The 15,983-nt window shown below is 36.9% G+C and overlaps 2 protein-coding genes across 3 annotated transcripts in view; one reads left to right on the top strand and one right to left on the bottom strand.

Moving 5' to 3' along the window:
• The window catches only part of LOC306833862 (TOX high mobility group box family member 2-like), a 68,905-nt gene extending 66,864 nt beyond the window's left edge, over positions 1 to 2,041 (top strand). For both annotated transcript variants that reach the window (XM_079359468.1, XM_079359467.1), the window contains one exon: positions 427 to 2,041. In XM_079359468.1, coding sequence (XP_079215594.1) covers positions 427 to 469 — 43 coding nt within the window. In that variant the 3' untranslated portion in view covers positions 470 to 2,041. The remainder of the gene's footprint in view (positions 1 to 426) is intronic.
• Positions 2,042 to 5,087: 3,046 nt separating this feature from the next.
• LOC306833945 (large neutral amino acids transporter small subunit 1-like) lies at positions 5,088 to 14,318 on the bottom strand. Its single transcript, XM_079359591.1, has 11 exons — positions 13,335 to 14,318; positions 12,342 to 12,875; positions 12,071 to 12,196; positions 10,147 to 10,252; positions 9,967 to 10,011; positions 9,508 to 9,631; positions 9,287 to 9,390; positions 8,705 to 8,801; positions 8,256 to 8,405; positions 6,685 to 6,859; positions 5,088 to 6,415 (listed from the first exon to the last, which is right to left on the bottom strand). The coding sequence occupies exons 1-11, from the start codon at positions 13,408 to 13,410 to the stop codon at positions 6,339 to 6,341; spliced, it is 1,614 nt and encodes a 537-aa protein (XP_079215717.1). The 5' UTR covers positions 13,411 to 14,318; the 3' UTR covers positions 5,088 to 6,338.
• Between the last annotated feature and the right edge of the window lie 1,665 nt (positions 14,319 to 15,983).

The raw sequence follows: 15,983 nt of genomic DNA, 5'->3' as shown, positions 1-15,983 counted from the left end.
TTAGAGTTGATTCATCTGGATGTCAAATGGGATCATGCCTGGGTCAAATTGTATTTGATTTTTTTTTAAGTTGATTCAGTCTTTGCTTTAAACCTTCTCCCTCTGTGTCAGATCATTGTAGTTTGGAGTTTTGGAGAGTACTGAATTCTTTCTGTATCTGTTGAACAGACCTTGTGTTTGAAATGTCAAGTTCCAAGTGATCTGCAATTTCTGACTTTAGTATTTTTCTTTTTGTTTTCTTTTGTTGGTTGAGAGCTTTAGTGTTTTCTGTAGCCTTTTCTTATTCACATCTTCCTTAAAAGACATTTATGTTGGCTAGGATTTCCTGGTAAATTAAAAAAAAAAACAGCAACACATGCAATCAGAAAATCATTGTATTTATATTTGCTCTAATCAACACTAATATCTTTTGTTCTTCTTTATCAGCAGTGGCATGGGAGCTCGGGAGAAGCCTCTCTACCTCACTTGAAGTTGAAAGACCTCCAAATGTCAGACTCCAGGGAGCTTTCCAACATAACAACAACATCATCAATGTATCTGCTTCTACACCATTTTTTCTCCTATTTTTGTGACGGATTTTGAAAATCCTAAATACTGCTACAGTAACTTCACCTATTTGCCAAGCACTTAGATCAGCCAGAAGCCTAAGGCACTCTCTTGCTTTTTTTCCTCCTAACCAGTGATTTTTTTGCTGCGGCAGTGAGCTTTAAGCTCATGCAAACATACTGGAAATGAAGACCAAAAAAAAGTTGTTGTTTTTTTTCTTTTTTTTAAAAGATACTTTCTCTGCTCTTCCCTCCATTACCTTGTTTGCCATGGACCACCCTCATTGGGGAGATGAAATGCTCCAAGCATACTAAAGCATAGGGGTCTGAGTGAGAAAGGCTTATACAGTAAACTAGAATAAAGTCGCCACAGCAGGGGTGGATGTCAATCAGGACAGATTGCTACACCCAGACTGAAAGAAGGCTAAGCAAAATGTTATGAAGATAGTTTTTAAACACATGAGACATTTGTAAATCAGACTTGCTCAGTTCTTTTCTTTCTCACAAAGTGATTGTATATATCACAAAACAGACCCCACTTATGTGTGTATTTAGCTGCAGTCTCTTGCTCTCTTTTTCTTTCAAGCATCCTTTTTGTTTGGTTTTGTGATTTTTGTGCAGGCGGATTCAGTGAGGGAATACACACACTAAAAGTTGTGTTGAAACTGTGTTCACTGGGTTTTTTTCTCTTAAAACAAGAGAGAAATGTAATGCTGAAAAATATTTCCTCCTAACATGGCGGAGCTCTGATAAAGAGAGTTACTCTCTTTACATGGCCTCAGGACGTTACAGAACTGTAGAGGTCTAAGGTTGATACCTCTCCTTTTAGCTCCTTCCCCTGTTGGTCAATAAGGACCGCCCCTTCACCTGCAACCCTGCCCACCACCCCTATAGTCCCAACACCACTTGTACAGGTGAATAAAAAAAGAGTTGATAAATGTGAAACGTTACTAAATAAAAAAAAACATAACAGTGGGTTTTAAAGTTTTTGACTAGTTTTATTAGGTGTTTTAGAATTGTTTTAAACTCATATTTATAATTTTTTTGTGAAGAGAAAAGATTTCATAAGTTGTTTTTTTTCCACTGTAGCAGGATTTGCATTTGTGAGGAGCATTCATGGGGGTAGACATTTCAATTGTGTATAAACCTGCCAAATGTACTTCTTTAATTTGTAAAGCCAGTAATGAGAGAACCATTTTGTTTTGTTGAAAATCATATGTTTTACAATATGGTCATTCTATTTAATTTGATGGCAGGTTTTAAATCTATTTATGAATAATATGAAGTAAAATTTTGGCTTATTTTCATCAGGGTGATTAAAAATTATTATTATTAATAATAATAATTGTTTTGATCAAAAACTGATTTTTATTAGAATAATACATATTTTTTGTGTTGCGGTTGTTGGTGCATTGACAGTGTGCCAGCATTAGCTTCATTTTGTGTCATAATTACTTCTTTTGTTTTCTTTTGTCTGTAATAAAATGTTTTAAGTGGAGAAATGATGTGCATGTCTACTTATTGGAGTCGTTTGTTTTAATGTTGTTTCGTTATTATTATATCAAAACACATTAATTAGTAATATGATGTGCACATTAATGCCTTTAAATATAAATTGATGTAAATATGATTTATCATAGATTTAACAGCAGAATTACTTTAGCTGAAGAGTTTAAGCTTTCCAGTGCATTTTCATGAATATTCACGTTTGTACAGTTTTTCAAATCGAGAAATGAACAATACGGTATAACTGCCAACAATTTTCTGCCCACTAGTCATCTTCTTTTTTTTTTTGGTAAAGGTGTGGTGATTAAACTATGCGTTTAAGTCTAAGTCTTACGACTGAGAAGAAAAAAATGACAGCCTTTTACCTATGAATTTACAATTGGATGAAAGGCAAAACAGAAATGGAATCTATCAACCGTCCCCTCCTCTCCTCTCTCTCTCTTTCACCCTCCTTGATGATGCAGTGCCCCCTAGAGATAATTCAGCAAACTCCTTCTTCAGTACCCCTGTCTCAAGTGAAATAGTCAGCTTACTGTTGAGTAACCTAAATGTTATTTGTTATCACCTTGGAGGAAGTCTTTTTAATAAATAAACAGATTATAATGGAATTGAATAGAAATTTAGATATGGCAAAATAAGAATAGCATTGCACTGTCAACAACAAGTGAGAAAAACATGTACATATTTAATTAAAGCACTCCTTTTTAAAGACAGATGTTTGTATATGAAAATGCTAAGGCTGATTACAACTGGACATTGCAAAAAAAATAAAAAAAGATTAAGCTTTAGTCTGTACCTCTGTCCTATGTTAACGTCTCATAACAATGTTGCTATAGCTCCATCTGCTGGTGGATTCTAGTTTTGGGATAAATATCTGATTCTCAAGTTAATTTCAGTTTTACCGAATCCCAACATTATTAAGTATATAAATGAAGGGGAAAAAACATTGTAAACCTATATATCATGTGTGTGTGTGTGTGTGTGTGTGTGTGTGTGTGTATATATATATAAATCTAAGAGACTACACAACAGAATGAATTGATAAATCTTTGTTTTGTAAAATGCAACACAAAGATATGGGAAGAAGCAAAGGTATATAAAAAAAAAGGCATACTTTGCTTGCAGTTTTATACAAACTTGCACACAAAACATGCATATATCCTTTCTTGCACATACATGTGTGTGAGCTAAGTATGTATGCTGTATATGTGTGAACAGAGGATGTATCTCATATGTGCAGTGGCTCTGAATAATCTGATTTCTGGGGTCAATGGCAGGTGTGACTGGCTTAATGACCAGCACCCCCTAGTTGGGCTTGTTGAGCTTTTGAACTCTGAAAACATAAGAACATCTCTCTGATTCGATGTTAATGCTTGTAAAAATATAAAGATTAATCGTCTTAAACATTAATTAAAACATAGACTTAATTGAATATGTATCAATAGTTGATTAGTTGGAGTATGTATGTTTGTGCAAACAAGGTTTGTATGTATCTGGGAGCAAATAATGCATTTATTGTCTATGCAGCTTCTCATACAAATCAACTAGTTTAATCTATCAAAGACACATTATTCGGTTTTCACACAAATCTGAAAAATATAACTAGGATCCTTTGGAGAAAAAAAAAGTTTTTTAATACATTACAAATCCATGTATGAGATTGTTGATTCAATGTTTCTGATGTGACTCACTCCAGGTTTTTACTTACTGTTTAGTAAACGTTTTTGGCAGGTTTTTTTCAAACATTGTTTGAGCTTCTCCATTTCCTTTATGACACCCTTTTTTATACAAAAGGTATCAAAATATGCAATATTCTTTCTTTGTCTGTCCAATCTTCCATCACTAATATTGTGTCCAGCAGCTCTGATACTTGTTTCGTCTGTAGCCTTAGACCCTCTCATTTCCTTTTCAGACGGATATGAACTCTGCTGACAGCACTGTCATCAGACCCATCATTGTCTGCTGGCCAACAAACAAGAGCAGGCAAACAAGAAGGGACAGGTTGTTTCATATAGATCACAAACCTATCACTTGATAACTCCAATGATAACACCCTCAAGACGACATTTGGAGAGAATCACGCTTGTGAAAACGTCATCATTTGGGTGAAAGCTATCTTCTGATTTGGAATTGCTTAATCTATTTGGATGTGTTATCTGCAGAGAGACAGGCAGTCCTTTTGTTTACTGATGCAGGTACATTAGGATTCTCTGAGGAAAACTTACTTTGTTGACTATTACTTTAAAAAACACAAAAAACCAGGCAACAAAAATATTTATATTTATACTTTTCATGGCCACTTACATAAAACAGTTACAAAAACTGACAGAGCATTATTTTAACTGTTAACATTAAAAATAAGGTACATTTTATACCTTTGATTTATCCAATCAATACACACAGCAATATTTGGTACACATTTTGTTGTGCATAATATGATATGCTCATATAATATGTAGAAACCATTTAACATATCCCAACTATTAATAAGCTGTATGTGTTTCAACATGTATGCACTGTTTTAAAATAGTCTGATGCATGTCTGGGAGGGTATAACCTCCATTTGTTTCTTCAAGCATTGTTTTTTTTAATGTTGTGCTTGCAACGTAAAAGTTGTATTACGTTAAGTACATCTTTTAAAATATGTAGTTATCTTTATTTGACTTTGTGAGTCATCTGATGTGCTCTCGTCTTTTCAGGCAAAAAATATTCAAAGTGGAATTTCTAAACTCTGATCTTTTGAAAACGCCTTGCTCCACTTTTCATAAGAAAAAGGTGACAGTTGTGTTAAAGGGGGACTTCAATCTCAAAAGAAGGTTAAGACATGTTTGTGGGGGGTACATCAGACTGCATCTTTTTTTTGCTGGCTAAACAGTGTCTTTAATATACTGTGTATTGGTATACATTTTCAGTACAATATTAAGTGGACTGTGATTGTAATGAGTTAAGGATCACAATCCACTTACCAGTGTTTTATGTTTATGGGAACAGTCTTGATTTTTTCTAAAAAAATTACAAAAAGAACAAACTTTCCCAACTGGCACAACCTCCACCCTTCCTTTATTTTCCTTTGGATATAGAGTAGAATGGGAAAGTGCGTGCAGTATTTTTTGGAATACCTCACAAAATCTTGATTCAAAAGTACATTTTCAATTTTTTTAAAGGCAAATCTGCAACATTCATTTTGGTCTTATAATTTCAATAAAACCAAAAACTTGAATAACAGCAATCACATGTCCGTCATAAACTATACAAATAATACAAAACACTAACACACGAATTGTGTTTACTTTATACAATTGGAAAGACATCTGTACAAGACTTCAGTTTCTTCTAATAATGTCTCACCAACATGTGCTGGTATACACTGTCATATCATCAAATATGGAAAGGACTCTAACATGGTCTGATACAATAATAAAATGATACAGAAAGAAGACCTCTTTCACAGCAACATTTTTTAAAAGAAACATTACATACACTGCTATATCTCACTTTAGGGTGTGCTTTAAGATTGGGCTGAAGGTTCATGTTACAAGTGAATACAAAAATACAAAAATGAAAATCAACTAATATTTAACATAAATATTAGTAATGTATGAGTAGGATTGATCTATGCTAGAAAGCTTAATCCTCTATTAACCATGAACTTAATGTACACTTCCAGTGAATGCTTCTTATATGAGATCTCTTAACCTCCATCTAACATTAAAGCAGAAAGTAAAACTTGAACATCATTGTTTTAGATTTCTATTAAACTAAAAACTACAATAAAACGTGTGTAGTTTGTTTGTTAATGTGTGTTAATTGTAAAGAAAGTCAAAATGTGATTCTTGCCTCACTAAGCTACTACTATGAACACTTTAGGTGAACAATAGGCCACTTGAGTATGTAGCTTGTGATTGTATATGACTCCATCAGCTAACTAACATGCAACATGTATATGCATGTGCTCCCATTTGAGGAGATATAATTGTTAAATATGTTTAGAACAAAGCAGTTGAAAATGTCCCAAAACAATGTAAAACCTCTCTTTGATCTAATTATTTCTTCAAATATTTAGTGTTCATAAAATTTGCTACTTTGTACAACATAGCATTAATTTACTGTATGTAAACAGCAAATGGCAAGGCTCAATTTTTGCGAGTTAATGAATTTAAAAAAAACAACACACACACAAAACAACAAAAAACAGCTGTAGCTAAATCAGAAATGAATGAATGTAAACATGTTGTGAATCTGCAGACATATGGTCTCAGTCCGTCATCCTGTTCAGACTGTCCAGGATTATTCAGCTGCCTCATGCTGCCCCCTCTCCTCAGGAACAGACATAAAGATCTTCTGACAGAACATGGTGAAGATTTCTGGGAATTACAAACAACTCATGATATTAGCTGTCTTTTTTCCATCACTCAGTTGGTATAGGTCAGATTTCTTCAGCTTGTATAAAAAATCTGAGTAACATATTGGTTTCTGTCTCTTGCACCGACTATACAAACAAACTAAATGTATTAGTGCTGCGTATCAGTAGATAATCTTGCAGGAATTTCATAACAAACTGTAATAAATGCTTTTCCATCCATGCTTGAACAAATACACACAGCAGTTAAAAAAATATGAATGCTTCACTCACCCAGCATCTTCTTGACCACATGGGGTTTCTTCCATTTGTAGCCCAGGAGGTACGCTGGGATGCCTGTGAGAATAATGCTGCAGCCTATCAGGCACTCGAATGGAGCTGCCCAGAAGGAAACGGCGATCATGAAGACACAGCCCAAAACAAAAGTCACAGGGATGAAGAGATACACCTGATTAAAAAGAAAACATAATAGGCATAGGTTATTGTTAAAAAACGGACAATAAAATCCTATGTGACAAAATCTAAATATTTTTAAAGAACCAATCTTGTAAAATCCTGTAGTTAGCTATTTTCAAAGGATACATCTTTTTGTGAAATTTCTCAAATGTAATATTTTGCTTCAAATACTTGGGAAGTGTGAGCAATTGGAATGTTCACACAGTGCATTTAGTGATTACAATTTTGAAATACAGTCTCCACTTACATTTTCTTGGAATAATTATTTTTAAAAAAACTTGAACAATCCAGGAGAAACAAAAAATGTACTGATCAATGTTTTTTTTAAATGCTAAATGAGCAGTTCAAATGTTATGTGGACATTCATGACATTGTCCATTACATGTATACAGCTCACACTGATTTAAATGCATCTTGACTTTTATATCATTTTGAACTGGCAGTTTATTACTGCAAAAAAAATTTAGACCCTGCTGTCGTCTAACTATCATTAAAGAAACATTTTTATTTTGTCAAATTGGTTCCAAGGCTGGGTGAGCATCACAAGCTAATGATGTTTAGTGTATTGTTCTCTGTCTCTGGCTCTGACTTTAGATGTTTAGATGCAACTGTCTAGATTCATTAATGGTTTACATACGTATAACGACAGCTCTACTTATACTTGCAAGAGGTTCACTTTAAAAACAAGAAGTTTCAGATACTCTGGCTCAAAAGAAAAGATAAAAGACTGTGATCAACCAAAGTAATATCACCATGATGAAAGAGGAACAAAGAGTCATGTATTTGTGCTTAAAACCACTCCCCTCATCCTGAAAACACAGCATGGTCCACTTCCAGATAATAACAAAGGCAGTGGTACAATGGGGCTTTAATAAAAAAAAAATAAACAATGAAATATAAAATGTAGGTGCTGTATGAAACCAGGAGACATGTTTATGTTTTGTACAGACAAAGAACTGGCTGAGGTTCAGGTAGACGAAAGGTCTTGGTTACCCTTCAGTAAGTCTTAAAAATGGCTTTTCATAGATATATCGGATAACAAGCATACACATCAGGTCTGCTGAAGATTTCTGCCTGTTAAAAGGAAGTTTTTTCTTGCCACGCTATGACGGATTAAGCTGGGCTCTTGTAATATAGAAATAAGTAAGGTCCTTTACCTGCTTTTTGTAAACATAACGATGAGCATGGTCTTGTTACCTACTCTTTTGTTAATGTTAACAGACAAATAGTAAGGTCCTTTACCTGCTTTTTGTAAAGTGTCTCGAGATAACATCTGTTATGAATTGACGCTATACAAATAAAGATTGATTGATTGATTGGTTGATTGATTGATTGATTGATTGATTGACACAATCTGTAATAAAACTTTTCAGACATTGGCATTTTACCTTAATGGGCCTTCTGAGGTCAGGTTTAGTAATGCGCAGCCAGAGCATGCCTGCAATGGCCATACCAACACAAAGCCAAGTGAAGAAGCTGAAGAGATTTATGACTGAGAAGATATCCTGAGAGATGGTGTACATCATGGACAGAAAACACTAAAGCAAGGGAAAAGAAAGACAAGGCTGTTTTAGTCTTACAAACAGTAAAAAGCAAAAAAAAAAAAAACTTCTGGTGTAGTCTGAAAAGGCCTGGAATCTTTGGAAGCTATTGAAGCTTTTCTCCGTTTTGTGTTGAAGAAAGTGGTAAAATCAATAAAGGCACTCATGACGGATTCTATCAATTTATCATGTCATCATTATTGAACATTTAGCTGATTTGACATGAAGAGTTTGTAATGGTCATCCATTAAAAAACTCTTTCAGTAACCCTCAGAATGTGGCTGGAAGGTTCTTACAGTGAAGATAAGGGACGGCACTGGTGTGAAGAGGTCTGTGTGGACCAACCCCAGAGCAGCAGGGAGTTGACCCTCTCTCGCCCCAGCATAAAACAACCTGGAAGGTGAGAAATCACTTGATCATTTAAATTCCCAAACAGTTTTTTTCTTCAATACTTTGTAATTCCTTGTGTTGGTTTTTCAATAAAGCTGCAAGATTTGATGTATTCAAATTGCTGTTGAAATCTCTCTGCATAAAACTTGTTTGTCAGTGTAAGACTGCCAGCATTTCTTTCATGTTTGACTATAGAAAACATTCAGAGCTACATACTGTACATCTACTCTGAATCAGCCGTTAAAGTTTTTTTCACCAGTATTGACTGGATGCAACAAGTAAACATCGGCTATTGCCATCAGTTCAAGGTACAATATTTACAGATGGGCCGAAGTCTGTCAACAGAGCGATATCAGCTGATACAAATGTTCAATGATGCATCAGTGCACAATTACAACTATCATTCCAAACTCAAACTTATTTTGTTAATTTAGAAAAAGAGAAATGTCATAAGCTGGGGTGTAACAAAGCACACAACAAAAACAAACCTTGCAGAGGTGAATAAGGACCCATTGACAGCTCCAAAACAGGACAATCCCACAAAGACAGGAATAAGCCAGGCCATTACACCAAGATGATACTCCCCAAAACTCTGCCAAACAACAATATGAATTATGGATGCTCCCATTTCGTAAAAACACAACCTTTGAAATTAAGTCTGCCAGTTTTGTAGCTCTTGTATTTGTTATGAAAGAAGTGCAAAGCTCACCACCGCAACAGCCTCGGACTCCACCATGACTTCAGGTGAGATGGTGGTGAAGTAGGCCAGGTTGGTAAGAACATACACCACCGTCACTATAGGCATTGATATGATTATCGACAAGGGCAGGTTCCTGTAGGGGAGGGGGGTTAACTCTGTTAGACCATTTGAAAGTACTGCACTATATACTATGTTTGATGTTTGACGAGGTTTGTGATCAGTCATGTTAGACTATGTAATAATGTGTATACAATGCAATGCAAAACATATTTTGCTTATTGTTTTTGAGACTCAACAGCACTTTAAGGCTGTTACTTTATTGGATTTTCATCATATTAAAATATAAAAAACATCAAGTATACTTTCTCCATTCAGTCAATTGACAACAACTTCAATCCTGGATGCTGGTAATCATGACGTTTGCATGCTGTACAATCCTCAATACAAGCATCATCACATTTAAGTCACCTCTCTGGATTGATCATCTCCTCCGTTACATAGTTCAGGTAATTCCTAGAAGAAAATATGGAGCAAGAGCACTATTTTAGGGACTGGGTAAAGACTTGAAATAGCAAACAGTTAGCTGCTATAAAAAACAATATTTGTGGTTAGTTATTTTTTTTATTTACATAGTTACAGTTCCCTTACCAGCCTCCAAAAGCAAAAAGACCACTGTATAAGGCCAATACAATGTTGTCCACTCCCATTTTACTGCCTTCAAATGCCTTTTCAGGTCTAAGGTACGGCACATCACCTGCACATAAATAAGCAGTAAAGTTGAGTATAAAAAAACTGAAAGAAAAATATTTCTCTCTCAAAATCAAAGTGAAATAATCCTGTGGATTTACAGGCCTTTTGTAGATTCAAACTGAGGGTTGCGGTCACTTCTCAATTCTTGCATGAATGCTGTATTTGTCTGTATTTGCTTGCCCATTCACACACTTGACATTTTCAACCAGGAGCTTGCTTGTTTAGTCTTCATCTGATCACTTTGTCTCACTTTGTTTGAGCATCTGCTTTGTTGTACTGAAATATAATCAGACCCTGTCCAAGTGACATTTGAAAAAAGAGCAGAAATATCTCACATACACAGATGTAGTCACAGCAGCTAAAAACACATCTAGTGTGTCATTAAAAAAGGAAAACCTGTCAAGTAATGTTTGTGTGTTTAGGAGTGTGTGTGCTTAGATTCTCTGTTGAGCAGGACTCCCTTCTCTACCTGTCGCTTTCAGATGGTAATGACTCTGCTCTCCATGAGGCCTATCACACACATATTATTTTCTCACTCTGTCCTTCTCTCGTGCGCTTTGAAAGACCACAGTGTGACAACAGCTTTGCCGCCTAGTTTCCATGGTTACACAGTGTAGAGCACAATGGTGGTGGGCTTGGCTTGCAAAAGGGGGAGAGCAGCAGATGTAGCATGGAGCAAACCATTTCCTCCCTGTCTTCCCGCTTTTTAAAAATTTGAATAACTTGACTAGTTCATTCAGTTGCTCCGCTGTTTCAGTTTTGCAAAGAATAAATGTAAGTTCATAGGCTCTAATATTATACAAGATACAAACCTTCATATGCATTAATTCCATTTTGTTCTTTTAGGTGAATGATGTACAGATGGGTCATGGGTAACACTATACCTAGCAGGATTCAGCTTCAAAGCACACCCGCTCACATGCACATGGCTGCACAGTGGCTCAGACCCAATCACTTGGCTGCAGACAGACAGACCTTGTGTTCAAACTCACACACTCTGTGTGTTAACAGAGTGAAAGGAGGGCAGTCTGCTTGATTGGGCTCATTAGTGTTTGTCAACTATTTGTTGATCATTAGAGTCAAAAGAAATTAACCTTGGTTGTAGTGCCAACAAACAGTCATCTGGATTAAACACAAATAAATAAAACTATACTTTGATAAGAAGGTTGACATTACCTTATTTTTGTCGCACTTTCATTACCATCAATATTGCAGTAAATAATGAAAACAATGATGCATTGATTGTATAAACTGTTTGTGTTGGACAATGCACACTTTTGAAAAGCAAAAGCCGAAATACAGAACTTAACTTTTTTTTTTTTAACTGATCATTGAATTATACTCTTAAGGGTTTTACATTACATCAAAATCTTTATTTGGAGTTAAGTTGTTCATTTTGACAAGGGATCATGAATTTTACAGTGAATTTAATCTTGACTGAACTTTCACAACATGCTCACAACACTGCAGCCAGTTTTTCTTGAACAGTTAAGTGTTAATGAAATTGCTTGGGATTAAATATTCACAATCACTATACACTTGTTTAACATTTTTAGTTTGTTCTTTCTACTTCCATGTTGTGATCATGATGTTTATTACATGGCATAATACCAGGTAGTGAAACATAAAAGGCTGCAAAAACCAAGCTGGTATTTATAAAAAATTATATATGGGTGAGTAATAACATTATTCTACGTGATTAATGTGTTATTATAACTGCCTGCTCCTTACATGACCATTACAAACTATAAAATAACGAAAAACAAAGAGTCTGAAATGTGCTGTGATTCCATCTGTTGCTCTATGAGTAGGTGGAACTCACCTGTGGAAATCTGGATGAAGCCAAAGAGGATGATGATCAGAAGGGCTAGCAACTTGGATGCTGTGAACAAGTCCTGGACCTTGGTGGCAGCTCGCACACTGATACAGTTTACAAATGTCAGAGAGGCTACAGGAAATGAAAAAGAAGAATAATTAGGGGTAAAATCACGTCAAAAGAAATAAATCATACAGCTGAATTTGGTTGTAATGTTTAAGAAAATGTGCTTCTATTGTTGTTCTTTGTTAAAATCAAGCAAAAATCTTTCACTCACTAAGACACAGGCAGGCAATGAGCTTGGCAGCATTGTCAGGCACAGAGCAATTTGGGTAGAGGGGTTTCAGAAGGTATGTTGCGAACACCAGGGAAACCACATACTGGGATGAAGGCCGTATTATTAGCATCTCAACCCACAACTTCAGAAAGGCCGCCAGTTCACCGTATACCTCCAAGATGTAGGTATAATCACCCCCTGACTTGGTAATGGTGGTGCCCAACTCGGCATAGCACAGGGCACCCATAGTGGAGATCACTCCACAAACAGACCAGACAATCAGGGAGAGCCCAGCCGAGCCAGTCTCTTTGACCACGCCTGTAGGAGTGACAAAAATGCCAGAGCCGATGATTGTGCCAATGATCATTCCCACACCATTAAAGAGGGTGATGCTGCGTTTAAGCTCAATCTTCTCCCCTTTGGCAGGTGAGTTGCTGGCTGGGCTGGTGACAGCAGCAGCAGATACCATAGGGGTGGTTGGAGATGATGGCTGCTCCACAATCTGATCATCTTGGTCCGGGTGTGCTTCAGTTGCTGGAGGAGAGAGGAAAACATACCGGAGGATTAAATAAAAGAGCTTAACACTTGGGGTACAAACATTTAGCGAGTGAAGATTTAAACCAATGTCAATCAATAGTGTGTTTTTATTTTCAATTTGTATGCAATATATTAATTAACACAATATTTATACAAAACTTTCATGACCACATTAACAGCCTTTTCTCTAATGTCACAATATGTGTCAAAAAGGGAAGTAAAGTAGGCACACATAAGCCACACAGGTCTTTAATAAGATAATGTAAGTTAATACTTCTCATGTTTCAGTTAGTTCACCTACCAACATCATAATCATTAAGATGAATGATGGAATTACAGCAAAATCAAAAAGAATGTACTTTTGCATTAGGCAATTTTGCATCAGAGCGCATGGTGGGATAATGCAGCCTTGCACCATGTGGTATCTACCGGAGACTGAGCATGCACTGTACCTACCCCCCATCTTCTCCTGGCTCACCGCCTTGGCAATGCTTTCCCGACTGCTTCGTGATTTCAGCTCCGGCTCAGCCATCTTCTCCTCTTAATTTGGGTGCCCTTGTCTTGTCTGTTTCCTCCTTATCCCCCTTTCCTTCCTCCCTTTATGTCCCTTTCCTCCTACTGCCTGGATTTCCTCTCTGCCTCCTCACATACAAAATCCCACCCCGCCTTTAACCCTCTCTGATTCGTCCTCTTTCGCACACATGCACACGCTCTCTCCTCTTCATTTGCAAGCACGTTGCCTCCGTCACACAGACTGGAATCGAGCTGACCCTGATCCTCTCGCTGACTCTCCCTCCCTCCCTCCCTCCCTCTGTCTCTCCATGATACAGCAGGGAGGAGCTGAACCTTTGTGATGCTGTTGCTTCCTGAGCCCACACCCACTCCAACTGGATGATGGGATTGCTCAGAGTGGGAAGTAGGTTACTTGCAGGCACCATTTGGAGGGTTTGTCATGTGATGCTGTAATCTCTCCTAGTGCTACCTAATCCTGTAGTCTACAGTCTGTCAATGTGTCTGTTTTGCCATCATGTCAAAGTAAATTAGGGAAGGATGTTATAAATCTGGGACTCCCTCTAGTGGTGTTACGAAAGTAAAACAAGTGTCTTTGTTCTCCCTGACATGCAAGAAGGTGACGCCAGAGAAAATGGAGACCAGCCATTTTCAATGTAGAAAATACAGGGTAACAGAGATGAGCCACAGTATGTGGACAGTATGTGGACTGCATCAAGCAATATGTGCATTGCCTGATGCTTATTTTTATCAATCGATTTATTTCAAGAAAAGTGTCTAAATTTTCAAAAGTTGATTTAACAGGATAAGCCTTTTCAGAATTTCAATTTTTATACTGCACTATTACAATTTAGGTACTAATGTACAGACACATGGATTGTGTGATGGTACTCATTAAATTATTTAGTTGGAAATATGGGACAGATTTGAAATAAAAAAGACATAATAATAATAATAATAAAAATATAATACAGATGACACCAATTTACAAACATGGATTGGTGCCAAAGTACAGATTTCCTCAAATTATGTCAGTTACTCTGATGTGAAAAGACGTTTAGTTCAATTTAAACCACCAGATGGCGACCATGAGAAGCTTAATATGAACTGAAATGTGAATTACACACACTTACACACAATTACACACACACACAATTACACACACACACACACACACACACACACGGCCTTGACAAGGAGGACACCGAGCAAACAAAATGGTTCCCGATCAATGTATGAAAAGCTAAATGGGTTTTACTTTGAAAATACAAAAGTTACAAAGTCACAGACGGCCCAACACCACACTGCTCCTGTGTTTCTCGCTGCAACTAACATGTGCATCTATCTAGTTGTGGAAAAAAAAACCTCTGCAGTTGAGCAGAGAGAGGGGGATAGTGCGATGTAAGCTGTTGGGACTCGTTGAATGGACTTAATCTGTTTCAGTATGTTGTTAGGGCCAAAAGGACTGACAGTGCGAAGGACCCTGGTGTATCTCTTAGGAGTGTTTTTATTCTTCCGCCCCTTTGCAGCCATTTTTAAGGGCCTGAACATAAACATAAACAAAAACTCACCAAAATGTTTAGGTAATCTGAAAATGTGATATTTTCGTGTTTTCGTAATAAAAAGTTTGCAAAATAGCTCAAGGGCGCCCTCTTTTGACAGCATGCATTTATGGCAATTTTTATGCACGTTAACCAATCCATTATAATTTTTTTGATTTTAATAATGACCCAATTTTGCATTTTCACACTTACTATTTGAACATACTTTCCTGTCCAGGTGATCATTGCCAGCTCAGTGTCAGTTTAGTGTAGAACGTTAAGGATCTCCAGTTGTGCTCCGCACGATTCTACACAAAAGGGCGTGGCCTTACACAAATCAAACTGTAAGGCCTGGCGCTTGGCCACATTTCGCAGTTGCACTACATGCCCCGACATTCAGGGGGTGCTTCGGGCTTCGGTTTTAATTCTAATGTTGTGGGTTTTGGGGTTTTTTCTTTTTTGCAGCTGCTTGCTGCAGATGTGATTGGGCTCTCTCTTATTTGCTGCTTTGTCTCTCCTCAGCAAGCTCACATGTTGTGATACACAACAATGTAAAACTTTTTAAAACAGGGATCTCCCAAAGCTTAGATAGGAAAAATAGCTAGGAAAAAGCTGCTCTTTTATTTAATCATTTTTTCATTTATAAAGATTTATTACAGGTTGTTGCATTTACTCTGTATGTCTGTCTGTCTGTGGAAGTCTCTCTCTCTTTCTCTTTCTCTCTCTCAATCAAACTGTCCTGACCCCTCTTAGAACAAGAATCTCCCAGAAAAACGTTACAACATGCCTAATAAGGTCACTTAGCGGAGTGGGGGGTGAGAGGCAGGGGGACTTTCTCTCTGTATTCATGCTTGAAAGATAAACAAGTGTCTAGTCACAAGGTGGCACCAGTGCTAAAACTAATCAATAGGCTGCTAGTTCAACTCAGTAGAAGAAGTCGGCTTCTCAGAAACAAGGATGTGTAGAGCTGACGAGGCCACTGAGGAGAGAGACAAGTAAAAAAGAAAAATAGAAGTGGCGTCGGAGTCAAGAAAAGCAAGTGATGGTAACCGGT

Source organism: Symphodus melops, assembly GCF_947650265.1.
Source record: "Symphodus melops genome assembly, chromosome: 13".
NCBI classification, from domain to species: Eukaryota; Metazoa; Chordata; class Actinopteri; order Labriformes; family Labridae; genus Symphodus; species Symphodus melops.
The sequence above is the reverse complement of the archived record's forward strand: the minus strand, read 5'-3'. Positions and strand labels throughout refer to the sequence as shown.